At 36.6% G+C, this 27,182-nt stretch overlaps 1 protein-coding gene across 1 annotated transcript in view; it reads left to right on the top strand.

The window, feature by feature from the left end:
- Window positions 1–27,182, top strand: part of LOC134533860 (rapamycin-insensitive companion of mTOR) — a 107,880-nt gene that overhangs the window by 19,531 nt on the left and 61,167 nt on the right. Inside the window, exons 9-14 of the mRNA XM_063371562.1 lie at window positions 3,408–3,706; window positions 7,208–7,312; window positions 8,409–8,594; window positions 14,161–14,369; window positions 17,025–17,114; window positions 18,748–18,949. Of these exons, the coding sequence (XP_063227632.1) occupies window positions 3,408–3,706; window positions 7,208–7,312; window positions 8,409–8,594; window positions 14,161–14,369; window positions 17,025–17,114; window positions 18,748–18,949 (1,091 nt within the window). The remainder of the gene's footprint in view (window positions 1–3,407; window positions 3,707–7,207; window positions 7,313–8,408; window positions 8,595–14,160; window positions 14,370–17,024; window positions 17,115–18,747; window positions 18,950–27,182) is intronic.

Genomic DNA, 27,182 nt, shown 5'->3' on the forward strand with positions numbered 1-27,182 from the left:
CGTAGTATCAAGCAGATTATCGGGCGAACCAGGCACAAGCATTTTAAATCGCGCCAAAAAGCGGAAAAATGTAAACATTAATTTTAGAATGGTGTGACGATGATGATTAGTTGGCCAACAGTTTTTATAGATTTTGTTGGGTCGTTACCACAACGCGGAAATACCATAACGCCGAATGTCAAAATTGACCACAACGCCGAAATAACTGAATGAATTTGTGTGTGTTTCTTAAATGTACCTTAACGCCGAAATACCACAACCTAACCTAACCTAACCTAACCTAGTCTAGCCTAACCTAACCTAACCTAACCTAGCCTAACCTAGCCTAACCTAGCCTAGCCTATCTTAACCTAGCCTATCTTAACCTAACCTAGTCTAACCAAAACCTAGTCTAACCTAACCCAACCTTTGTGGCAGCCCTGTAATGACATTTTTTGGCATTGTGGTACACAGCAGTTTTCTAGCTGTCGTCGTCGTGATCAATTTGGCATTTCGGCGTTGTGGTATTTCGGCGTTGTGGTGCGTCCTCGATTTTGTTAAAGGGATTAATAGTTTTCCAGATTAGTTTATGGGAACGAACTAATAATCAGTGTCTAAATCAAAAGTATTGTTATATAAATATATGTAACCCATTTGTTTAGGGTATTCAGTAATGAGTAGGTTCAAGTAAAATTATTTAACTTAAATAATTTCAGATATATTTACTGTAACACACACTTTTTTTTTAGTTTTTAGCACCGCTTTTGTGTTTTTAAGTGAATTTTAGCACCGCTTTTGGTAATTTTTAATGACGAAATCTGAAAATTTTATTTACCACTTTCAGGGGGCCCTACCCATCAGTAATGACAATTATATGAAAAAAGTACGCGTAAATCATGCATGCTAAATTTTTCCTCAGGAATTATGACACACAAGATAAAACAAGGACAATAATATGCAAAAAAATGAAAAATATAGGCCTATGTATATGAATACAATGAAAATTAATGAATCAAAGAAGGAAAAAAAACTATTTGAACAATACAATCATCTGAATATGCAAGAAATGTCAATAATTTTACAGGAAATTTTCAGCCTTCAATTCAAAGTATTCAAAGTTATACTTCTTATTTGCTTCTTTTATCCTGGTTGGATAAGAACTGTCTTATAAACAAACAAAAGAACTTGTAAACAATAACTCTGCATTCGTTACTTTCGTTTCTTCAGACGTAGCGAAAAAACTATGTATGATATGGATTATTGCTCGTCATGACTATAAAATGATCCGCATGTTTCTTTGATTCAATATGCCGTCCACAGTCATCCCTTCCACCATGTGCAATTGAAAAGTCATACGTGCATACATTACAAAACGCGTGGTGTTCCTAAACATTTGAAGACGACAAGCATGGCCATTCTTTTGAATAGTTAGGTCTTAGGTCGAAAGTTTTGAAGAATTGCATTCTTTTTTTTTCTCCCCCAGATACACTTTTGTTCTGTCAAACGCTTCATTTCTACAACCGGCACTGAAGAACACAACACTATTGAAAAACGTAAAAAAATTTAACGTCTGTAGAAACGACAAAAACAAAAAAATGACTTTCAAGAAATAAATTAAAACAACACAGGTTAGCCAAAGCACCGTACAAAAATTATCGTAATGTAAGTAGCCAACAAACAAAATGTCCGAGAATAAGTACCAGTTGTATCGTAATACCATCCCATTATTATTTCAAAACACGAGAATTAATCTACTTATTTCGACAGTACATGTGCACACATACTGGAAAACGCTGGAAAACTCAGGAAAACGGAACGTACACACAGGAAAACGGAATGTACACGCAGGAAAACGGAACGTACACGCAGGAAAACGGATCGTACACGCAGGAAAACGGAACGTACACGCAGGAAAACGGAATGTTCACGCAGGAAAACGGAACGTACACGCAGGAAAATGGAATTTACACACAGGAAAACAGAAAGTACACGCAGCAGAAACGGAATTTTTTCCGTTACCGTGCAGCACAAAGCCTCATTTCCATAATAAACCAGCGATGTTCCGTAATTCCGTAATTCGGTGTTAAATCCGTAATAATTACAGAAAATCCGTAATGGTTGGCAGCTCTGTAGGTTATGTTTTTGTTTACGTACACGCTGTTACGTTTGAATAAGAAAATTAAAAATAAAGTACAAGTTTTTGGATGGTAATTTTTTTCAAAATTTGCCTCAAGATTGTTCGTTCAAGTGAATATTTTGGTTTCAGGAAGAAACAGACCGTCGTAAAATTCGTTAAGATTAAAAAAAATTCAATGTTATTATATACGGTTTTGGCGGGACCAAACAATGAGTTCGGTTAAGTGAAGTGTTCGTTTAACTGAAGTTCGTTGTACTGGTGCTTTCCTGTAATCATTGAGGAAATGGTACATCACTTGGTAAACACTCCTACTAAGTCCAGATAGCTAACATGAAGTTACATGCTGGGTTTAGCTGACGATAAGCACAACAATTTGCTCTAAAATTGTCTAGATAGCATTTAATATTAACTGCCTTCTACTGGAATTAGGTGCAACTTCTAGAGTCATTTGACTATGTAATGCCTGCTTTCGGATTTTTAATTTGATTCAATTTATACTTTACCAACTGAATTTATAATGTCACTCCAGTCCCTTTTTTTTATTATATTTCTATTAATTATTTGCATACAAAATTAAAGTAAGTTTGTATTATCCCAAGAAAGTATAATTTATAATGTGTGTACATAAGTAAAGTACTAGCATCAATTTTTTATTCTTGGATTTATGATGAGAGGACAAATATTAAAAGTATAATATGTATTAACTGTATTCATGGTAAACCTTACAAGTAGAGTGATACAGAGATATGTTTAAAGTTATGGCCACAGTAACAGCTAACAATTACAGGCTGAATATTTATTGTTAATTGTGGGGTGTGAAAGGTTGTACATTAAATAAAGCAACAAATATTTTGGCAGTGGGCCATTGGTTTCTCTTGATGACACTTGGCATTAAGCAAACGTGAGTGCACTTACATAGAGTGAGTGTGTGTTTAAGGGGAGCTGCTACAGCTGATGCATTTAACTTTAGTAAGTAACTGCCTCAGAATTTACCTTTCGTAGTGGTTTTCAGAAAAAAAAACGGTAAACCAAAATCAGAATTACTACCTGGCTCTTTGGAACGGGCCTCCTCTGTATTGAGGTGTAACGTGGAGGTTATGTGGATGAGAGTGAGTGTGTGTTTCAGGGGAGCTGCTACAGCTGATGCGTTTACCTTTAGTAAGTAACTGCCCCATAATTTACCTTTAGTGGTTTTCAGAAAAAAACGGTAAACCAAAATCAGAATTGTTACCTGGCTCTTTGGAACGGGCCGCCTCTGTATTGAGGTGTGACGTGGAGGTGTGTGTTTCAGGGGAGCTGCTGCAGCTGATGCACCGACTACTGCCCCCCGAGTGCTGCGACGTGACCCCGCCCCTCCCGGGACTGCTGGCCCACGCGGCCAACGGGCGGGACCTGGCCGCCCAGCAGCGAGCTCTTGCCGCCGTCTCCGCCCTGTCCCGCCTCCACCAGCTGCACAAGCGTCGGCCGGCCCCCGCCTCCCTTTTCCTGGACCTCTCGCTGCAAGGGGGATCCTGGGCCCGCCCCGCCATCGCCCCGGGCCCCGGCCCCAGCCTCGGGGACACCCACAAGGGCCGCGGCAAGCTCTACCAGGCAAGCATCCAGTTCTCATCTTAACTGCAGTTCAGAACCAAGCAATTCAACTTATGTACAAATAGTATTAAAGTACAACCCTGTTATAATGTTTCTCAAGGGGTGGAAGGAGAAAAACATAAGCAGGAAATATCAATTTAGCACTTGTCACTGTTTGAACTTTTAACCAATGGACTCATCAAGCTCTGTAAACAAGTTTAATGTTAAAGAAATTACATATCAAATTATTCCTATATTTTTCTAATTTTTTTACTCAATCACATACATTAAAGGACATACATATCCATCCATTATTAGCTTTGAGTGTAAATTAATGGTTTAATGTATTTAACTTTAACTTAACAAATGGGATAAGTGTTGGAATAGTAAGATTTTGAATGTGGTTTGCATTTATTTTATTTTATTTATTTTAATATTATTAGCAGAAAATTCATAATTCGTGAAACATTATACACAGTATATAAATACTAGTGGTGCACCGATGCGGATACCGATGAATCGTAATCGGCGATTATGGGTACTTACCGATTAATCGTAATCGGCGATTATCTTAACGATTACTTTGCTGATTATTTACGTCCCGGCGTAATTAAGTAGGTTTTTACCGTGTAATATTCTGTTACACGTTTTGGGACGAAATACGGTAATATTTTTATATATTACAAAATTCATCTGACTGCGTCATATCATGATTACAGATATTTCGTTAAGTTTAATAAATCTCATTGCCTCAAACAATAAAAAATGCATTTTTCTTACACGTTTATTTACGTTTCGTCTTTTGTTTAGTGGCCTTGTACATTACGTATAGCCAGAGAAGTAAAATAGATGGCACGCAATCAAAATACCACAAACAGTTGCAGTGGATTCTATGACAATCGATCTTTTCGAGTCGTAGTAGCGGTTCAAAACCGTGGTCCCGATACCTTCTAGTTTTTATCACTGCGTTTTACAAACTCGTTATAGGCCTCTTTGGTAACATTATCCGTTTGTTATTTGTATGTGACGTGAAAAGTGAAAAAGTATTTATAATTTTATATATTCAGTCAACATATATAAAATCACATGTGCTAGAATTGGTTTTTAGTCATTTTTATATAATTATTGTGAGATGGTGAGTAGGGAGAAAAAAAAGTGAAGTGTGGAAACATTTTTCTATAAACTCAAGTGAACAAAATAAAGCAGCATGTTTACATTGTTAAACGGTAATTTCTTGATGCAACCTTGTGATAGTCGATAATAATGCTAGTTTTCCGCAACAAAAACTTACCCATTGTAAATTACAATTATTAGACTGTAGTTCAAGTTGTTTACAATAACAAATATTTAAATATAATTTAATTTAATTTCCCCTTTCAATGACTTAATAGTGTATTTTATATATTTTTATACTGTTATTATAACTGTATTCTCAATTTTACCTAATCTTGTTATTAAATTCACATGGGAATAAAAAATTTTGTGTGCATTATTAGGCTACACTTAAAAAAATTTCTTCATTATAATCGGTAACTGAATCGGTATCTGCCGATTATTGCTCTCATAATCGGTAATCGAATTGGTAATCGGTAAAGTCATATCGGTGCACCACTAATAAATACATTGTCCATAGACCATAGATGGAATATGTTGGGAATTAAAAAAAAAATAAGTGGGAAAAAATTTATAGGTGGAAGCATTATAACTTGGTGTCTACGGTACTATATTGAAATATCCTTAATCAGGCATCCTGTGATCCAACGTATTCAGAAAACCGGTGCCAATTGAGACGTTTGCATTACCAGATTTTTTTTGAATGGATTCAAGCTGTTGAACTTTGCCGCTAGGTTACGTTACAGCTCTTCCGGTGTTTTTAATTTGCTCAGAGTTTTTCGTTCCTGTGGGTTTTGCATTTCAGTTCAGTGTTTCCCATTTTATATAGTGGATTACATTTCACATTTTTTGGTGCATTACCATAGTAATTATTTGAAGAAGATCTATGCTCATCTATATTTATTTATTTATTTATATAGCAGTTTATTGGAACTTTTTTAGAAAGACCTTTATGAAGATCTTAATGTAATCCTTTTTAACAGTGAAACCTGCTGTAGTACTGCAAATAACTCCACTTCATCCAAGGAACTTGGTCTTGGGAACACCGGACGATGTTTGGCCACATTGACACAGCACTCGCTCCAGATTTTTGTAGAATGGGACTCAAAACTCTGGTCATACTGCGATTCACTCGGTGTATCCAGGAAATCTGTCTCCGTAAAATGTCTATGTCTTCCTTTGGCTGGTTAGTGGTTCTCGATCCAGTCCTCTTCGAAAATAATTATTTCTTATAATTTTGAGACGTGTTCGTCCAAGTCTGAAAATATTATATATTGTGTAGTTTTCTTTCCAAATTTATTATTTTTCTTTGGTATTCCCATTCATACTATATCGACGTTCGATAATCTAACAAAATTGCTAATATGGCACGGCCGTGGTCCTGAATGTGCCAGATTAAATTCTTTTCACTGTATATGAAGAATATTCAGCAAGTTGAGATCCAAGTTAACAGAGTTTGCAGAATGTAATGTTATACAAAGAATTTTTGTCCGTTATGTACCCTAGTTAATGGTTATCATATAATCACTTGAGCCAATATCATTTGCTCATTGGAAGTTGTTTTCTCTAACAGCCAATTTTCCATTGCTTTGATTGCTGTAGGTTAACTATTGTTGGGAGTCATTAGATGATTTCTGTGATTGTTATGAACAATATTTTATGTCAAATTGTGATGAAACAGAAACTACACCAAAATGCTGGTTAATGCACTGCGTTTTACTGACGTGAAAATTAATTCTCAACGTGGCAATGAAATACTTGTTAATATGTAAAATAAAAACAAAAACAAGTTAAAATTTAGAAATAATTAAAGAAAACATTGTTATAAATATCTGAATTCATCTACGAACAGTTTTATTCTCAAATGCTCTCAACATTTAATCAAAGTATTTTACATTGTACCTATAATTAGTATAATTTTTAGGTAAAGATGATTGTAAAATTCATTCCCAATGTGTTTGATTACAGCTTCCTAATAGCTCTTGATTCCGTGATATATGCATTTTCTTAATGATTTTGTTACAGTAAATACACCTCAGACATGCATATTAGAAAATATTTCATTTGAAAATAATATGTATCACAGTTAAACAAACACTGTTTTTTTATGAAACAATTAAGTACATAGAATGTAAATGTATATATTTTTTGTACATAAGTAATTAACTTTGTTTTTGATTATAAAAATCCATATTACTTCAATAAATTATATAAAGTGAAATACAAATAAAACAATAAAATGTTGTCTTCTCTCGCGATGGAGAGCCTGCCCATACATTTAAAGTTTAGCCTATCAGGCTATCACCTTACAAATCGATAATTTTTTTCATTCAGTTTGTGTCTATGAACTTGAAAAAAGACAATAACTGACTGAGGGATTGTTTATAATGCGTTGTGATGTGTGTGCAGTTCATCGTGAAGGAAGGCAGTGACGATGTCCTGAAAGACTCGGGCGTCCTCACCCACAAGGATGGCTTCTCCTGGAACTGGAATGTGGTTCGTGCTGTGCTGAAGGTAACTGCAGGCAACGAAGGGAAAGAGTGAAGGAGGGAAGTACAAAGTAAGAGAGAATAAGAGCTCTGAAATATCCATGGAGATTGTTTCATAGTTATGTAGTACTGACTGCACATATTTTCTGGTTTTTTTTGTAGAACTTTTTTTTTTTTAATACTAGAATTGTGCATTGCATCAATTACAATATTGTTTATTGAGGAAATTGAAACCTACAAACCCGAATAGAGGCAGAGGTTTTTACTCGCAAAACACACTCACGAAATCGGGTAAGTCTGATGCTGTTGGATATACTAGAGGGAATATATCTGACATGAGATACCGGAACAGAAATAAACAGATGATTCACATGGAAAAGGTTGTTTAATGAATGGTGCAATGAAAAAAAAATTACGGGCCTGACAGGATTGATGTGAACCAAGCGTTGATATGCGAATAAGCACTTTCATTTTTTAAAAATTAAAATGTAAATATCTGGACAGTAATATCAATTTCACTGTCAGTAAAGGATGTTTTAAAAAGTTCACGGAAAGGTACACACAGTGAGTTGGTCACGCCCTGGCGGGCAAGTCAACCAGCTGACGATAACTATCTCCCGTTACGCGGTGTCATATTTGTCATACAAAGTATTTGATGGTAGGCTAATAAAGATAAATGGTGTGACGTATTTATCGTTGAGTGTTAATCTACACATTTATATTACGTAAAGAATGTTTCCCTATGCATTTTGAAACACATTAAGTAAAATAGCCTTGCTATTTATGGAGACCAGTGCTTCAGAATACATGATTTTGAATAGCACGAACATTTTTAGGAACGTATTAGTCTTGCTAAATGAGACATTAGAGCAAATGTTGTTAGCCATTACCTTGTGGCTATCAAATGACATAGCATGCAAGGCAGACTAAAAACACAAGTCGACTTTTAAGGAGACTCTTGAGAGCTAACATACCTCTTTCTCTTTCATTTCACAAGTAGTAAGAAAATATTATATTATATTTGTACTTTAGGAAGTTTTTTTTTGTTAATCATTCAATGTGTTTGTGTACCATTTATGAATTTGCAAAATAGTATTCACAGCATGTATGCCTTGTTTCAGAGTCGCAGCGAGGCCTTGAAGAAGCTAGAGGACTCAAACTATCGCCTGTTCCTGAAACGGCTGGTGCACTATTTCAAGCCGTCGAGTAATCGCTTCAGCCGGGTGGAGCTTGGCAACAAACGACAAACACAGATGTACACGCTAGCTGGCTGCGAGCTCATTGACTGCCTGTTGGATGCAGAAGAGGTAACTGCCTTCCTCTTTATTACCATATTCTATCCTCACAATTTTAAGTTAAAGATAAGACTAATTACCTATTTAAATCAAGTCTATAATTATTAGGGTGAATGGGAAAGGGTAAATAAAATTGGTATATTTTGGTGAATAAAACAAGTTTTTTCAGTGCATAATTTCGGTGAAATAAAATTGTTTCTTTTTAGGGATGGGACGAATCCACATTTTGGTCGAATCCGAATCCTTGTTCGAATCCTCAGTGTTTGTCATCGAATCTCGAATCCCAGTCCCACACTAAACTTCACCACATGTTATTAAAAAAATCACACATTTATTTTAAAAAATTACATAGGCCTATGTATTAAAAAAAATCATATGTGTATTTATAAAATTATAAAATAAGTGCATAGTGTATATACCAGATATAAAATAGAGACAAATAACCTCAAAAACCACACATGTAAGTGTGTATCTGTCTAATTCTCTGTTAAATTAATCCTTCCTATGTTTTCAATAAAATATGTTTGTATAACGAACACCATTTAAAAAAAGTTACGTTTTTTTCTGCAATGTTATATTATTGAAGGTTGGAAATGATAAGAGTAGTTATGCTAATTGACAAAATGCAGCGTATTTTATCTTAAGTTTGTGCTATTTCCGTTACCTTTATAATATAGTTTAGGTATACAATTTTCTAGAGCTGGACGAACCTCAGTTCTCTGGTTTCGAACCGAGCCGAACCGAACCTCATACAGAAATAATTGTTTTGAATTAAAATGAACCGATGACCAGCATTTTGGTCTTTAACTGAGTGGTGAAAAAGAAAGGTTCTCCAGCCATATGTAAAATTAAAACATTATATAGCTTAGCTTATATATATACAAATTTTTAATTAATGAAGAAGTTACATCTAAATTTCAAAAAGACTATCTTCCTTTTTCAGTGTACACTAACCTTCATTTAAAAAAAATATAAAGATGACGAACATTCAGCATAAGGCCACATAACATATTTTTGTGGTAGACATAACCTAACATTTTTAATAAGTAAAACTTTTTAATAGGATATCAAAAAAAAGGCGAATGTGAATTAAGTTACCTATCTACATATTTTTGTGGTAGACATAACCTAACATTTTTAATAAGTAAAACTTTTTAATAAAACATAAGAAAAAGGCGAATGTGAATTAAGTTACCTATCTACATTACAAAACCCGCTGACTGCAGTTGCTGTTTTCTTGGAAGAATGTTGCTCGTCAGAAGAAACTTTAGACGGTTTTTTGGGGTGGTTCTGGGTCATCCGGGTCGTCATTATCTTTTCTCAATTTGGAAAACTTAAACGACGTTAGCCTGCTCATCGCAATTCACCTCAAGAACAATAATATTGTAAACGTAACGTAAAAAGTGTGGTTATAGAAATTTGCGTCGGAAAAAAGAAAACACGAGAAATAATGATGGCTGCCGCGACTACGCAAGTCAACTTAGTACCGTACTGTAAAATTTACTGGACCAGTACTTTTAATACACAAGATTAAATTAATATTTTCATTACCTGACTGTTATAACCAAAAAGGCAAAAGAAAATAAATACATCCCAGTAATTTAAAATACGTAATTTACGTAATCATTTCCTATCGCATTTGTCTTGTGTTAACCTGATCATGTTAGTTTTGCCGAAATACGAGAGTTCTGTACATGCGCTTTAGTTTAACGTATGGGGTACGCAATCTTTGGTGATTTTACAACACTTCTCGTACACGCACTATAGTTAAAGGTATAATGTACAATACCTTTGGCATTTGTACGATAGGTTATATTACCTAGTACGACAAATGCATACAAAATTCTCTAAAGCAAACAAAAAACAAAGCGCGCCTATATGAAAAAATGCTATGCGAGTTATGCGACTATTAATAATTTTTTCTTTATTTTGTTTGCTCTTGAAACTGTTGAGGCGACGACTATGCGATAAAAGTCGGAATATTACAAGTAATAGAATTTTGTTGAGCTGTTTTGTGAATAGTCTCAAATGGGGGTTAGAAAATTAGAAAAACGTAATTTTTTTTAAACGAACTTTCGGTTTTTCGAATATATTTTAAGAGGTTTCGAACCGAACGTAAGGGTTCGGTTCGGTTCGAAATTTTCAAACTTCGCCCAGCACTACAATTTTCAATTACTACCTAAAACTCTTAAAAACCCACCTCGAATCCCATCTCGAATCCCACCTCGGATCCTACGAATCCTCGGATCCATAGGATTCGGTATATTCGACGAATCCAAGATTCGAAAATCCCATCCCTATTTCTTTTAAAAATATACGTATTATTGTCGTCATTATAATTTTGAACGATTTTATCTAGTTGAAAAAATGATTGGTTTTTATTCATAATTTACCTAGAGTACAAATATGACACCTTACAGTTAAATTTGGCTTACTGAATTTGTGTTGCTACAATTTAAAATTATCGAGATTATATACATTTATAGAAAAAGTCAGATATTGATCTGAAACATGGACTTGTTTAGTCAAAGATTAGTAACACAAATTTATTTTTAACACCATCTCAGTAATTCGGCCCCCCCCCCCCCCCCCAAAAAAAAAAAACATTGCCTCCATTATCACCATGTTCTCCACCCCAAAGATCTGTTTGTCACTAATAATATTGCTTTACATTGAGAAGGCACTTTCATTATCAAAACGTTGGACACTGTAAGTCAGAGACACTTGACTGCACTGTCGGAGAATTCTGAAAGTCATTCTTCAATGACAACAAAACTCGTAGCATGTAAACTTCCCCAATGTCAAGACTTCAGAACTGCTTCTTTTCTTGCTATGCAGCCCTCCAAAAACTGTTGAAATGCCAGAAGTAAAGGCACAGCTTGGACTTGATCCTGAAAGTTAACAGCATAAATTTGTGAACATGTTGAAATGATTTGATTCGGTATATTAGACGAATCCAAGATTCGAAAATCCCATCCCTATTTCTTTTAAAAATATACGTATTATTGTCGTCATTATAATTTTGAACGATTTTATCTAGTTGAAAAAATGATTGGTTTTTATTCATAATTTACCTAGAGTACAAATATGACACCTTACAGTTAAATTTGGCTTACTGAATTTGTGTTGCTACAATTTAAAATTATCGAGATTATATACATTTATAGAAAAAGTCAGATATTGATCTGAAACATGGACTTGTTTAGTCAAAGATTAGTAACACAAATTTATTTTTAACACCATCTCAGTAATTCGGCCCCCCCCCCCCCCCAAAAAAAAAAAAAAAAAACATTGCCTCCATTATCACCATGTTCTCCACCCCAAAGATCTGTTTGTCACTAATAATATTGCTTTACATTGAGAAGGCACTTTCATTATCAAAACGTTGGACACTGTAAGTCAGAGACACTTGACTGCACTGTCGGAGAATTCTGAAAGTCATTCTTCAATGACAACAAAACTCGTAGCATGTAAACTTCCCCAATGTCAAGACTTCAGAACTGCTTCTTTTCTTGCTATGCAGCCCTCCAAAAACTGTTGAAATGCCAGAAGTAAAGGCACAGCTTGGACTTGATCCTGAAAGTTAACAGCATAAATTTGTGAACATGTTGAAATGATTTATCATGGATTGAACAAGTTGAACGAGTTTCCAGGATCCCCTCCGATCAAAGATGACAGTTCCAGAAAAGATTTCTGGCCAGTCACAGCAAGTTTTGCTCCTGTTGCAGTTTTAGACATGCAGCAGAATACAACAGTTTTGCTGTATCTCCAGCAAAATTCCTGTCACTGACAAACTTGCAACCTGGCTTTAAATCAGAGAATTTTGCCCACAATTTGTGGGCGTAAAGATATGAGAACCCTTCCAGACGTTGCAGTACAGTACTCTACCATGAATTTCGCCTCACATTGCAAAAATAAAACCTCATTGTTTTTCAATTTTCTTAAGTATGCTGAAGCATTACCAATATAGAAATCTACATTCTTTTTCACACGTGTCTTTTCTTTTCCAATGTATGAGCACTGTAACAAAACTTGCACATCATAATGCCTTTTTCTTTATTGAAAACGTAAAATCCTTCGTCTTAGTATTTTTTAATTCTATAGAAACACTCGCAACTTCTGGCATTTTGTGCTTGGAAATGTTAAACAGGTACTCACTGGTCTAAATCAACTCATAGAGCATTTCGGTACCAATAATTCAATGTTTGGTATTTCACAATAACTACCAACACCATCTACAATTTGTCCCCGAGTGGCTGAAGTTCTGGTATTCATCACCACTCTTTATCATATGGGCACGGCAGAAAAACAAAACATCAAGATGGTGTCTCGTGCGTTACTGCTTGGTATTGACGTATTGTAAATCACCTTTTGTGCTCGCTTCATAATGATTCAATGTTTCTTTTTGTTGAAAAAGTTAATTGCACGCAAATATTGCAATTCCGTTGTATTTTGTGAATGTAACATTATAGATTTCGCACTTCAAAGCAAATTTCATTAAATCAAAATGCAGTAGATTAACTTTTAATCACTGCCAAGTAAGGTTATTTGTATCACTATTAATGGCCATGTGATTTTTTTTTTTAAATTTTACGATTTAATGCTTAATATAATTTGACTACCTCTACTTATCAAATTGATCTGAGACTCAAAAACTAGAGCCCAGTCAACCAACTATATTTAGTTCAACTTGACTAAGAAATTGAGTTTGTTGATGATGAGATGAGATTGAAAATTATTGCTGAAACTTGATGCGAAATTGACATGTGAAATGATCATAAAATTACGTACCACTATTTTTTGCAAACACTGTAAATAGAAACCTTGGTTCAAATATTTGCTGTTTATGCAGTTTTCTTGGGAAAATAACTATTTTTTTTACTGTATTACATGACCGGGAAAATGTATATTCCACTATATAAGTTCAAAACACTGGAAATAGATGCCATTTTGAATGAGACAGTGGTAGATTTGTAACAAAAAAACAAACTTTGAAAAGCAAAAGTACTTTTTTTACATCATCAATTGATAGGATCAGTGTTCAGTTTAGACAAACACCTGAAATTAAGTTAAAAAAAGAAGTGCAAGTCAAATGAACAAATAATAAAATGGGTAAAATGAGAAGAAATTAATGACAGCAGGTAGACGGCTGTGAATGACACGACGCACACAGTGGAGACAAATGTAGTAGCAAAAAAAAAAAAAACTACATGCACTAAATAAGGACAGCACAGTGATAATGAAAAATGAATATACCTAGGTGAACACAGTAGTACGACGAAACAGCAGTAATGTTTCTGGAACAGACAACTGCGTTCAATTATTTTTTACCCAAATTTGATACCACCATTGCAACAAACCTTTAAAGCCTATTATTGTTCAATAGTTGGAACGTTAACCAATTTTCTGAGCTTGTAACTGCCTAGATTTTTTAAATAAAAAAAATTAGGTATTTTATATTAGGTTTAAGTGTTGTTAACTGTTCAATATTGAATTTGTTTTGAGTTTGAGTAAAATATGAACTGTTTTATTCTGATTGTAGGTGGTTACTCTATCGTTCTATGTGGTTTTCTTGCAGGTGGAAGGTGGCAAGCTGCTGGCTGAACTACTGGGCGACATCTCTGTGCAGATTGATGCTATTCTCACCTCTAAGAGCGCCCACGACTGTTTCTTCAGCCCGCAGCAAGTTACCAGCTCAGTGTGCCAGGACTATTTCCTGTTCATCGGCCGCCTCTGTCGCACCTCCAGGGGAAACCGGGCGCTGGACAAGGCCGGCATTTTTCAACAGTGGGTCAATGTCATTTGCTTATATTTTAAATTTATCATGTCTTACTTTAACAATTAAGAATTGAAGGTTAAAAAAATCCAGAATAAAAAATCTAGGGTTGTGCAACTATTATAAGTTGAGGTATCATTATGGAAAAAATTGGGAATATTGTTATTAATTGTGGGTTAGACATTTGGAAAATGAATTTTCGATTTTGGTTAGAAATTTTTTTTGTGAAAGTCAATGAAACAAAAATTTTTGTTTTATGTGAACATTGGTGTGCTTAATGAATGCTCATTTAGTTTATGTGCGGTTGAGTGTTATTACCAAGTCAACAATTGTGGTTGTGGAAATCTAATCAGCAGTCTCGGTAGTATGAATAACGGCCTCTCCACTGACTAGTTAACAATATTGTTTACATAGCTAATTATTAAAAAAAGTTGAGACTTTTTCTTATAAAAATGTTTTAATTCCATTATATTGCTTGATACACTCATCAAATTCAAACTTCAAAACAAGTAGTAATTTTATTATTTTTTAAAATTTATATTGGGTTAAAATTGCATCATATTTCCACTATTTTGTCCCTGCCGTTGACTGAGACTGTCTGACCTATTCCACTCATGCAGTTTCAGCTGTAAATTTAGTCTCCAACCCAGATGCCAAAGCTCATTCTTCAATTGCTGATCAAAATCTTAACACTGCATCAAATATACGAACACAATGATGCTTTTGTCTACCTGCATTTACTGTTATTGTTAGTAGTGTCTCCACTATACTGTTAGTATTTTTTCATGACTAAATTCCTTCCACAGAATTCTTGTGCTGTCTGATATTTAAGTTTGAATGTGTTCGTCTGTGCTGTTGTGTTGTCCATAATACCTGTTTAGGTTTATCGTTGGATTCATCTGTTTGACATTTGCTGATTTTGGCTTGTTCTCGGTGGGTTTATGTTTTCATTTTTAATTCTTGATTTGCATTTTTAAATTTTTTTTCATGACAAACAACGCAAAACTGTAATGGCATATGTCCAAGAAATTGTATTAAACCAAAATTTCTCATTGCAGCATTCATTTATAGAACGTATGGTCAGGTATACTTACCAGTGGAAACACACGCATATTTGCATAGACTCTAACTCCCGTCGCAGTGGAGTCCTTTTTGCACGCAGCTCCCCCACATAGACACAATGTCTTTCTTGCACTCCAAATACTTGCAGTCATACCAACTTAGTTTCCAACCCACTAACAAAAATTCCCGTGCAAATTCCCAGAGACATGATTCCTAAAGCCATTTTTTGAAGTCCATCAAAACCTAGCCTCATTTAAAGCAGTATTAAAACTTACACATTTATTGTGTTTAAACTATATACCTGCTTAAAATAATGCTTTAAATATAAATACAAAAATTAATAAACTTAGCTTTTACAAAAGAATTAAATTAAATTCATTTGTGAAATAAACTTAAAATTTAAGAGATGGTCAATGACTGCCCTTGCACTGGTCACAAGTTGTAGACTTTACTGTTACCTAAATCGCTAGAGACAAGATATTATGATATATTTTTTTATTAAAATTGTTTTTAAAATAAATGCTGTGGTTAAATTTTGTAAATGCATTTTATAAATGAATATAGTGCAATATTTTATAATTGGCGTACATGCAACTAAGATATTTTCCAATGTTATATTTTGCCCAAGTTGTCATTTTGTCTAAGGTAAAATTTTTATATTTGAAATAAATTATTTGTAGTTTGAATGTTTGGGGCATATTTACACAACACAAAAAAAAAAGGTACATATTTTTGTTTTAAGTAAATTTAAATACCAGAATATTTGAAGTAAAAGTAAGGTAATATGAACATAAGAAATTTTCAAAACTTACTGTACTAAATTATTTTCTTACGTAGTACTTCATTTTATGTCATTATCTACATTTTGGTATTACACAGTGCATTTATTTACATTTCAATGTTAACAGTAATTCAGCACCCTTGGGACCATGACCATTACAGATTAAAGATCAGCTATTTTGCCAATATATTGAAGGTCAATGTAGTTTCACAGGAAAACAAAATAATTTAGTACAGTATGCACTTAAAAAAGATGTAATTAGCTGCTCCATGTCATTGAATGCCTGCCAATCTCAAAGAAAAAATGCACATGATCATTACTGTTTAAAAAAAAGGTCTGCTATCGCTTTGTATCCATGTTTGGATTTCTGACAATCACGATAAGCACCTAAAAATGTCCGACCAAAATTCTCTCAATTGGTACCAGGTTAGGGATTACAGAATATGCAGAACTGAGGAATGCCCGATTAAAGAGCACAACTTTTTATTGAGTATTGAATCACATTTCTGTGTACTTTTGGTTTTATCATAATCCACCATGAAATATTTTCCATATAAATCACACATGCTAGTTCAGCTTCTTTAATTTCTCTTAATTTAAATTTCTCTGTATATTATTTTATTGTATCCTTTTTTTAATCTTTAAAAAGCCTAAAATATTGTTCCTTCTATATAATTTTTAGCATGCATTTCTTTCCTGCTATGTGAAATGTATTGTTTCTATTATGTAAGGCATCCTGAGTGAAATTTACATTTTCCTTTGTTTGATTGTTGTTTTAATGGCCATGTTTCATAATTCCAACTTTTTTTTTTTGCTTGTGCAGGCTTATGAGCTTAGTTGTGTCAACAAATCATGACTGCTACATGAAGTTAGTCATCTCTGGCCTTGACTACAGCATGGATGGAATGCCAAGGTATAGTTGAATATACCTTCGAAGTAAGAGGTTTATAAACTTATAAATTCAGTGTTTACTCTTGTTTCCGTCCCTTCTTCCTTTTCATTTAAGGTGGAAAAAAAAGTGCCTATAAATTTTTGTAATTTTTTGTGGAAGAACAATTTTAGTAATGTTAAATTTTTAGTAATTAGTAAAATACTCATAAATGTAGACTACTACACACAACTGGTGTTAAGGCTTGTTTTATAGACCAAAATCTCATAAAAAATTTCATCTTAGTTGATGGAAAATGTTTTTGGAAATATGATTTTTTGTATAATTAATATTGCCACAGAAACCTTTTTTGTGGTCACCTAAGTTACGTTGTTTGCGATGATGCCATGCGACAAGCCTTGTTTATGAATTAAGAATTAAAGAAATTAATTCTCTCACACATCCGTACCAGCAGGTGGAGAATGTGAGGAACCTGATATTGTTTCCTGTTACCTACATGCCTAGAGTAACCAGCAACAAGCCACAGCGCAAAGCGACAGAGACAGACATGTTTGGTCATCTGCATGTACATGAGTATGGCTCTTTTAGTTCAACTGGTTTTAGAGCACTTCAGTATTTAAGGCCAAAATATGAAGATGTAGTGATTATCGCAAATGCTTCCATCTGGTCACCATAAATATGATAACATTTCAGAAGTTTTATTTTCTATTAAACATGGATGCCTTGTTAATGTAAAGTTTTATGCAAATGATAATTAATAGGTTAAAATACTTAAAAATCTTTGTGTTGAACAAACGGGAAATCACTGTCTAAAGCATCCATATAAACCAGTAATACGTATAACTTTTAACAAATTCTTACAACAAAAATTGATTTATCTTGGCATAGTTCAGGGCCCATTTTATTGTTCAGGAGTTATAATTTAAAAAAAAATATATTACCAGTTTGCATTTTATTCCAGAAGTAATCAATATCTATATAATTATAATAAAAATGTTGCTTACCATAATTTACTTAAAAATAAAATTGTTCAAATAATTTTTTGTACGAGAACTACATCTTCAAGTTTAATAACAGAAATTAGTGTTATTAGATGGGGTTTGCAACTCTCTCTCTCTCTCTCTCCCCCTTAAAAAAACACCCCCTATATTTGCAAATGTAATAGCTTTTAAATGCTATTTGGTATCAGCCATGTACAGTGGCGTAGCCAGGATTTGCGTATGGGGGGTGTTAAGAAGCATTGCCCCCCCCCCCCCCCCCCACCATCCCGTATTAATGCGTGGGGTCCGGGGGTCTTTCCCCCGGGAAAATTAGGATTTTAAGGTGTAAAATAGTGCTATTTTAGCAGTTTCCAGTACTTAAATTTAAATATTGTAATGGTAAAAATTTATATTAATTTGAGCATGAAATTTGTTTGAGTGATGAATAAGAAATTAATTAAAGATTTGGTGCTAAGGGGGGGGGGGGGGAGGTTTGAACCACTAACCCCCCCCCCCCCCCCCCCCCCCCCCGCTACGCCCCTGGCCATGTATAGGAAACATTGAGCTGCTTGCTCGTAAACGGCGCACGCGGCCCGGCGAGGCGCGTGTAACCACGGCGACACGCGCGCGAGACCCTGTGGACGAACGTGCACGCGTGTTGTTGGGGACGGCCGCAGGGTGATCCTGAGCAAGCTGCTGACGGTGCCGTCCGAGTCGTCGCGGCTGTACGCCACCCGGTACCTGCTGGTGCTGCTGCGGGCGAAGCTGCCGGACTTCCACAAGTGGGGGGTGGAGCTGCTGGCGAGCCAGCTCTACGACAAGAGCAAGGCCGTCTCCCTGGCCGCCCTGGCCGTTCTGGGCGAGGCCACCCACGACAAGGTGACGCTTCTTTAATATAATGGTGATTATAGGGTTTTAATTCAGTTTTTTTAAGCCTTCCAGAATCAACGTTACTAAGACCTATAAATATAATTTTTGTAAGAATTTGTTAAATGAAGCAAAAATTTTTTTTTTTTGCGACCTGCAAAATTTGCGTCATTTTCCGGACCAGAATGAACTCCACACTCTTATACACTGGCTGCTGACACATTACACCTATCGGCCAGATTACGTGTGAATGTTTGTAGTGTTTAAATTTTTTCTCATCCCTCGGGGCGTTTGAAACCTGCCTGCACAGAAAAATATTTTCTGTACTTATACACAAGATTCTTTAGAAAACCAGACTCGAATGAGCCAGCATAGCTGGCAAAATACTGGGCTTCCCACGGACAAGGAAAATCTGGCAAACAAGGAGAACCGTGGGGAATTACAAATGACAGGAAAATGGACGAAATCTGTTTAAAGTTTTAAAACAGCTCTGCTTAATTTTTTTCATCCAAAGAAGTTTTGAAGTTTGTTATCTTCCAGCAGAAATACTACTGTTTTGACTAATGAACAAAATGTATTACCTAGTCCATGCCTTTTTTAAAGAATCTTAATGTTATATGCTATACGTAATAACTTATACAGTATTTATTAATGGTGAATGGCTGTCGCATGGGCCTAAAAATATTTGTTTTACTGGGAATGGACTATACAAAAAACACTATGTGGTGTTTGGCTTTTGTTGCCTCATGAAAAGGTACTGGAGGGGGGGGAGGGTTTGTTGACAGTTTCTCTGCCAGAAGGTTGTATGTACTAGGGGAGGGAATATTGAAATGTTAAAAGTGAAGGGTGTACACAAACGTGTACGTGATGAAACTAAGATTTTCCATTTTTAATTACTCAGAACGTTATTCCAGGACTTAATACAAGGGCGCCAGAGGTCATCAATAATTAAAAACAAAATAACACAAAAAAAACTTATTTTATTGTTTTAATCATAATGAGAAACCTCGAGTCATGGAAATAATAACCAAACAAACAAATATTAAATAAAGTCTATGGGATGTCGTAGATAACCTGACTCTTGAATAAAATACAAAATAAATAAAGTTCCTGAAATTGCTCACTGAGTAAAAGTTTTGGGGTTTTGCTCCGGCTTGCTCGAGCATGAAACGCCTAACCAAAAGACTTCTGGACTTGTGTACATATAGTTTGTGCTAATGTGAGTAAATTTGCCGTTAATCGCCGAAAGTCAATGTTCAACTAATTTTATGATAATTCAAAGTTTATATAATTATAGTTCGCGTATGTTGACGGTAAAATTTACGCCAATTTTAATATATAGCGATGATGCAGACCATACCTTAACTCGGGATGATTAAAGTCGTTCGTAAAATACTCCGTCACTCACGTGAATTGAATGCGATTCTTCTGCATTCAATTACAGGGCGTCAATTAACATTGCCCAGTATTTTGACGTAATTTCCAGATCAATAACGCCGAAATTAGCATCGCCACGAACGAAATATTCCCAGAGGGAATACACTACCACACGCACTAAATGGCGTCATTTTCCACTCTCTTTCTTCTCTCTTGCCGAAATTAAATTGTTAATTGAAAAGGGCCAATCACGGCCGCGACACGTTAGCGTCCTTTTTAATGAAGCCAATGAAATGTCAATATCAATCAAGCATAGGCTCGTTAAAGCTGTTCCGAACGCCGCGCGATTATTTATTTTAGCAGTTGTCATGACGACACAGCACGAGATGCGCGCGCCGCCATGCGTGGAACAAAACAAAACACTGCCGAAAGTATCGGGAAGCGGTATTAACCTCGAACGTAAAACAATAATAAACAGTTTCAGTTAGTCTGATAATACCGTAGTATTACAGTGCCGCTCCCGATATAAATTTATATTTCACTGTCCAAAAAGTTAAATTCAATTTAGATCGTTAAAACAAATAACTGGAACTGGTTACTTCACAAGTTGGCAACATTGCGATGAAAGTTGAAAAACGTTATTCTCTTGCCAAACGACACTACTCTTCGTAGGCTGGACAGTCGCACTGTTGTTTGTAAACATGATCTGTCTACATGTTGTGGAGTATCAGTTACCTGATTAGGCGAAGCAAGGATGTAGAAGACAGCTCACCAATCTCCATACATGGTAAGTGACAGCTGAGCAGAGAGGTCGACTGCGGTGTAAACCACAGTGCTGGGATGGCGGTTCAGCCAACAATACACTGTTGTAGGCGATCGACGTCGTGAAGACTGCTGGACCAGTGTGCTGTTCATCGATGATCGCATCACCTGATGTCACCAATGACATCACGAGGGATGCCGTGGTGTCGTGCTGATGCGGACCCACCGGGTCTGCGGCGTGTTCGCTGGGGTCGTACCAACTGGTACGAGCTGCTGAGTCAAATGTCCAACACATGAATCTACATGTGCCTTGGACTACTGCTGCTGCTGCTGCTGCAGACGGTGTCGAAGGGGACCGCAACAAAACTCGTTCAGTTCGTCGGCAATCAGAAGACACACACACGTTAATCACACGTCCTATAACAGTTCTTATCACTTGCGCGATATGAATATACAGCGTCCTGTGATCGTGCCTCATGCTATCACTAACCCCTCTTCTTCTCTTGCTCCCCTAATCTAACATAAATTAAATGACTCGAGATTCCTCAAACTCATAAACTTAATAATTCATAACAACTTAATAATAAATATAAACATTAATTGAACACATAATAACTCTGTTAAATAATAAGGTAATGCATAAATAAACAGTATTTGCAACAATAACATTGCATAGTGTTTTTCAATAACAACAACAGGTTATTGTTTACCTTTATTGTAGGTGATGAATAAATAAAATATATTTTATGGATGTTATCAACATAATATCCTCACCTAGTAAATAATTACATTCAATTTCTTAATTGAGATTTGTCAATAATATTTGGCTTTCAATAACATATTAGCATATTTAATATGCTTCTCACATATCATATGTGAATATTTTCCTTCATCACATGTTATACAATAGCTACACTTATTTACAAGAAGATACATTATTTGATTCTCAGCTATGAAATAATGACAATAACCTCAAGATAAATATTATTGATTGAGTGCTAGTGTATAGTGTTTATGTTTTTAAAGTTGTTCATTAAAGACAATCTTTAAAATTCTTTATCTTTCATTTCTTCTTTTCTCAATATAAAGTGGAGTGTTTTTACATCCTATTCATAAGAGTGTGGATGAAGTTGATATCCACTTATAGTTTCGGGTGTCCTGTGGGAACCCAATCAAAGTGCATTTTTAACTACTAGACGATGAAGAAGCATAGGTAGGGGCAAGGCAGTAGCCTGGATCAAACTGTAAGTACTCATACCAACAAGTGTGTTAATTTAGTAGGATATTAGTCAACTAATCTTTAGGCCATTAATTATATGTAGTATTTAGTTGTGTGTTGCCTTAGTTATACATTGTAATATGTCACATAGTGTTTGTACACATCTTATGCCAAATTTTATTTAAACCTCACGTGTATATCCATTGCTAATATGGTCGAACTCGACTAATAGGGTGATAATAACTGTGTCTCAACACAGTAACTGTACACACAGTACATAATATTTGGTATGTCCCTCTAGGACAATGTACCAAACCAACGCTCAGGCAACACATATGCTCCAAGCACAAATATCAGTTGGAATAAAATCATCAACTGACAAACACCCTAATTCTTCGAATATAAATTACCATATCGAAGCAATGAGGTACCTATACACCTGGATTACCTCTATCAACTCATGAGGATATATATAATTAAATTTCCTTAGCAACATAAACAATACAATGGTTTTTAGCATAACACAAGTAATTATGGTACATATTTGGTGTTCTAATTCACCACAGGTGTTTTGTAAGGCCTAAGCTGACTCAAATTGTAATTCCCTACAATTTTTCCTGTATCAGGGTCCTGTAGAGTGTAGCAGTTACATTTCTCCACAGCTACTACTTTGTAGGGACCTGAGTACAATAAAAATAGTTTCTTCGCTAGATGAGCCCACTTGTTACTAGTTGGTGCTGTACGGCGTAGAACTAAGTCTCCTACAGTGAATTTACTGATCCTGGATGCTGGCTTCCTTTTCTTCCTAAGGTCGGCTTCTCTTGTTAATTTGTCTCGTACCAGTTCTTCGATTTCTTCCTGAGTTGTTAGCCCCTCCATGTTATGTTCAGGTGTGTCTCTTCCGGTATTATTTTCGGTGGTAACACCTCCGATCTTGCAGAGCATAGGGCTTCATGGGGGGTTATGCCAATAGACGAGTGAATTGTGTGATTCAGTACACACTCAATAAATTTAATTTGATCTCGCCATGACTGTTGCTTGTCGTGGCAATATATACGTAGCATATTGCCAATTGATCTCATCTGACGTTCCACGGGGTTTGACTGAGGGTGTCTAATGGAAGATGTTGTTGGTACAATGTTCAACTTCCTAATCCCTTCTCGCCAGGTATCACTGGAGAATTGTGTACCCCTGTCAGATAGTACCACAGTAGGTTTTCCTACAGTTTCCACAAAATCCTTCATCTTTGCGAGTACAGTCTTAGCATTAGCATTTACAATAGGGTACAATTTGGTGTATTTACTGTAAATGTCTAGGATTACAAACACATATTGTACTCCTGCCTTGGATTTAGGTAAAGGACCAAACAAATCGACAGATAGCTGTGCTAGCGGTCTGCTAGGTAGTATGGCTTGTAACTCGCCATGTAGTTTCTCGGGTGCATGCTTTGCTTGTTGACATAGCAAGCACGAAGCAGTCACCTTGGCTATGCTTCTTGACATGTTGTTCCAATACAGCTGCCGACGGATAGCTCCATATACTTTACTGGATCCTGCATGTCCCAGACTTAGGTGTAGTTGCCAAGTAATTTTATTCTGCAGTGACACTGGCACTATAGGCTTCCAGTGGTCTTCGAAAGTGTCTGCTTTCTCCCTATGATGGAACAGGGTACCATCAGATGATGTACAGAAGTATCTGTGTATCTTGTGCGTAAGATCACTGGATGCTAACTTCTTCCTAAGTTCTTCACAGATAGGATCTGTCTCTTGCAGTGTTTTTATGTCTTGCAGCATCTTCTTCAGTTGTTTGTTGTTTTTCCAGAGGGACTCTACACTCACAGCTGTTACCAGAAATTCCTTGTTTCTGTTGGATGTTGACATATCTGCCGCTCCATCTGGTGTAATTCTGCTAAGGTAGTCTGCTACAACATTATTAGAGCCTTTAATATGACTGATCTCAATGTCATATTCCTGCATCAGCAGGTACCATCTTGTTAATCTTTGGCCAAACATTTTTCCAGCCTTGAGGCATGTTAACGCCTGATGGTCTGTCAGGAGTTTGATTTTCTCTCCTAGCAGTAAGTCTCTAAACTTTTGTAGGGACCAAACAATTGCAAGTGCCTCCTTTTCTGTTACTGTGTAATTTTGTTCAGCAGAATTTAAGGTTCGACTGGCCATGGATACTGTCTTCTCAATGCCGTCGTTGTCTAGTTGTGCCAATTTGCAGCCTAATGCTCGGTTGGATGCATCAGTGTATAACAAAAATTCACGTCCTTGAACTGGATGTGATATGACATGTTCTTTTAGAAATATTTGCTTCAGCTTTTCAAAGGCCAGTTGTTCTTCTTCGCCCCACTTCCACGTACAATCCTTCTTGAATAATGCAAACAAAGGTATGGCTACTCCTGCTACCTGGTTACTATAGTTCCTGTAGAAACCTACAACACCTAGGAAGGTTCGTAGTTGCTTCACATTGGTAGGTGCTGGAAACTCTTGAATAGCTTTCAGTTTGTCAGGTGCAGTCTTGATTCCAGTTGGTGTTAGGATATGCCCTAAGAACGGAAGTTCCTCTCTGCAAAACAAAGATTTTCTTATTTTCACTGTCATTCCAGATTCCTGTAATTTGGATAGTACAATGTTGATATGTTCTAAATGCTCTTCGAAAGTTGTTGATGTGATGAGAATGTCATCTACATATGCTTTGGCAAATGACTGGCATTCATGTCCCAATGTGGCTGATAAGCATCTTGAAAATTCTGCCACCGCATTGCATAAACCAAATGGTAGCACCTGAAAAGTGTACTGTTGATTGCGAAAGAGAAATGCAGTGTATTGGCATGACTCAGGCTGTAGAGGTATTTGCCAATATCCAGCAGATAAGTCTAGAGTAGTCAAATATTTTACTCCTTGGTAAAGCCTTAGGATCTCGTTGGTCTGGGTAGGACTCTCTCTGTCCTTCACTGTGATTCGATTCAGTTCACGTGCATCCAGACATAGGCGCACCGATCCATCCTTCTTCCTCACGCATACCACAGGATTGGCATATGGACTGGCTTCACGCTTGATGACATTCCAATCCAGCATCAGTTGTAAATATTCCGTAGCTTCGTTCAGATACTTTGCTGGAATAGGATAAGTTTTCCTATGGAAGGGCTCCTCTTGACGTACTACTATCTTGGCTTGGTAGAATTTGTTGTACCCTGGCTTGTCGCTGAAAACATTGCGGTGTTGGCACAACAAGTTGTATAGCATCTGTATCTGCCTTGGCTGTACTGTCGAAATACCTTGAACTGCTTTAGTGAGTTCTTCGACAGATGCGATTAGGTCTTCCTTGATGTCAACATTGAAAACATGCTGGTAAAATGATTCTCTGGGCACTCGACTAGCGTAATTACACTGCAACTTCCATTGTCCAATAGTTACAGTTGTAGGTAACTTATTTTCATTGGACGAGACTGTTAGGTTATCAAAGTCCAGTGTCACACCATAGCGTGTAAGGAAATCAGTTCCTAGGATGAGTGTTTTGGCTAATCCTCTCACTATCAATGCAGTGATGTGTTTAACCTCACCTACACCCTTGATCTGCAGTAGAATCTGTCTGTTGACAACAGGACTGGAACGAGATGTGGCACCTATTATCTTAATAGCAGGAACTGGCATAATGTAAGTTTTCTGCCCTATTTGTTCTAGGTGTTTGACAAACTCTTCATTCACGCAGGATATTTCTGCTCCACTATCGAGGAGAACAGTAACTGTTTGATCATTAATGATTAGTTGTACCTCAGGACACACGGTAGAGAACTGTGTTATGGTGTCCTCACTGTACTCTTGGCTAAGGAATTCCCGTTCGCTTTCTTTCAGTAAGACTGTGGCTAACATAGATCGGTATGGCAAACAATTGTAACTTGGCATAACAATATTACCCCCTTTGCTCTGTATAGGGTCTGGTGATCGGGGTGTTACGTCACCAACCCTCTCTAGTTTGACGAGTTCGTATTGTTTTCAGTTACAGCTTGTGTGTAGCTGCAACTCGCAGTCGGCTGAGGCTGCGTTCCTGTGCAGTTGGGTGGGATCGGCTGCTGCCGAGCAAAATATCCTCGCTGCATGGGATACGATGTGGTTGGAGGATGGTTGAGTGTAGAGAAACTCGCTGGTGATTGATTCACAGGAGCGGTGTCTGCTACAGGGGGATGCAACATATGCTGTTGCATATTGTTGGGCGGCTGACGGTTAGAGTAACTCCTGTACTCCCACCTGGGTGGCCTTCCATTTGGATCTTCAGGACGGTAATGCTTTCCCCACCACTGGTTTTGGTTGTGGGTGTAGGGTTTCTTCGGCTGGCGGTTTCCTTGATGTTGAGGTTGGAATTCCCTCCTGGTCTTCCACTTCCCTGTCCGGTACTGTTTCGCAGGCTGCCATGACGTGCAGTGGACGTTGGCCTTGCCGCCGTCGTTACCACGCTGCCAGGGTGTGTAGAGTGGTGCTGCCTTCTGATGTGCTGGCTTGAGGTCTTTCTCCACCTCAATATTGTTGTTCCTGGACAGCCGCTCCAGCCGGTCGAAAGCGAGGACCTGTTCGCGGAACTCTGTGATATTGTTGAAGCTACGCCCTGTCAAATGTACTTGGTACTTGATGGGTAGCTGGGAGGTCACCATCGCCATGAACTCAATATCACCCATCTCTGGTTCGAGGTAGCGCGTCCTCTCGAACATTTGAGACAAGTGTGTCTCCAGAGTTCGGTTCTTCTTGCTATCATACCGCTCGGTATGCAGACGTGCCCTCAGTGTTCCCTGTATTTTCACATTCCAAAACTGCTGTTTGAAATGGCTTTTGAATTCTTGGTAGGAAGTGATGGTACTTTGTAATACCTCCCACCAGTAATACGCAT

This window comes from Bacillus rossius, chromosome 7, assembly GCF_032445375.1.
Source record: "Bacillus rossius redtenbacheri isolate Brsri chromosome 7, Brsri_v3, whole genome shotgun sequence".
NCBI classification, from domain to species: Eukaryota; Metazoa; Arthropoda; class Insecta; order Phasmatodea; family Bacillidae; genus Bacillus; species Bacillus rossius.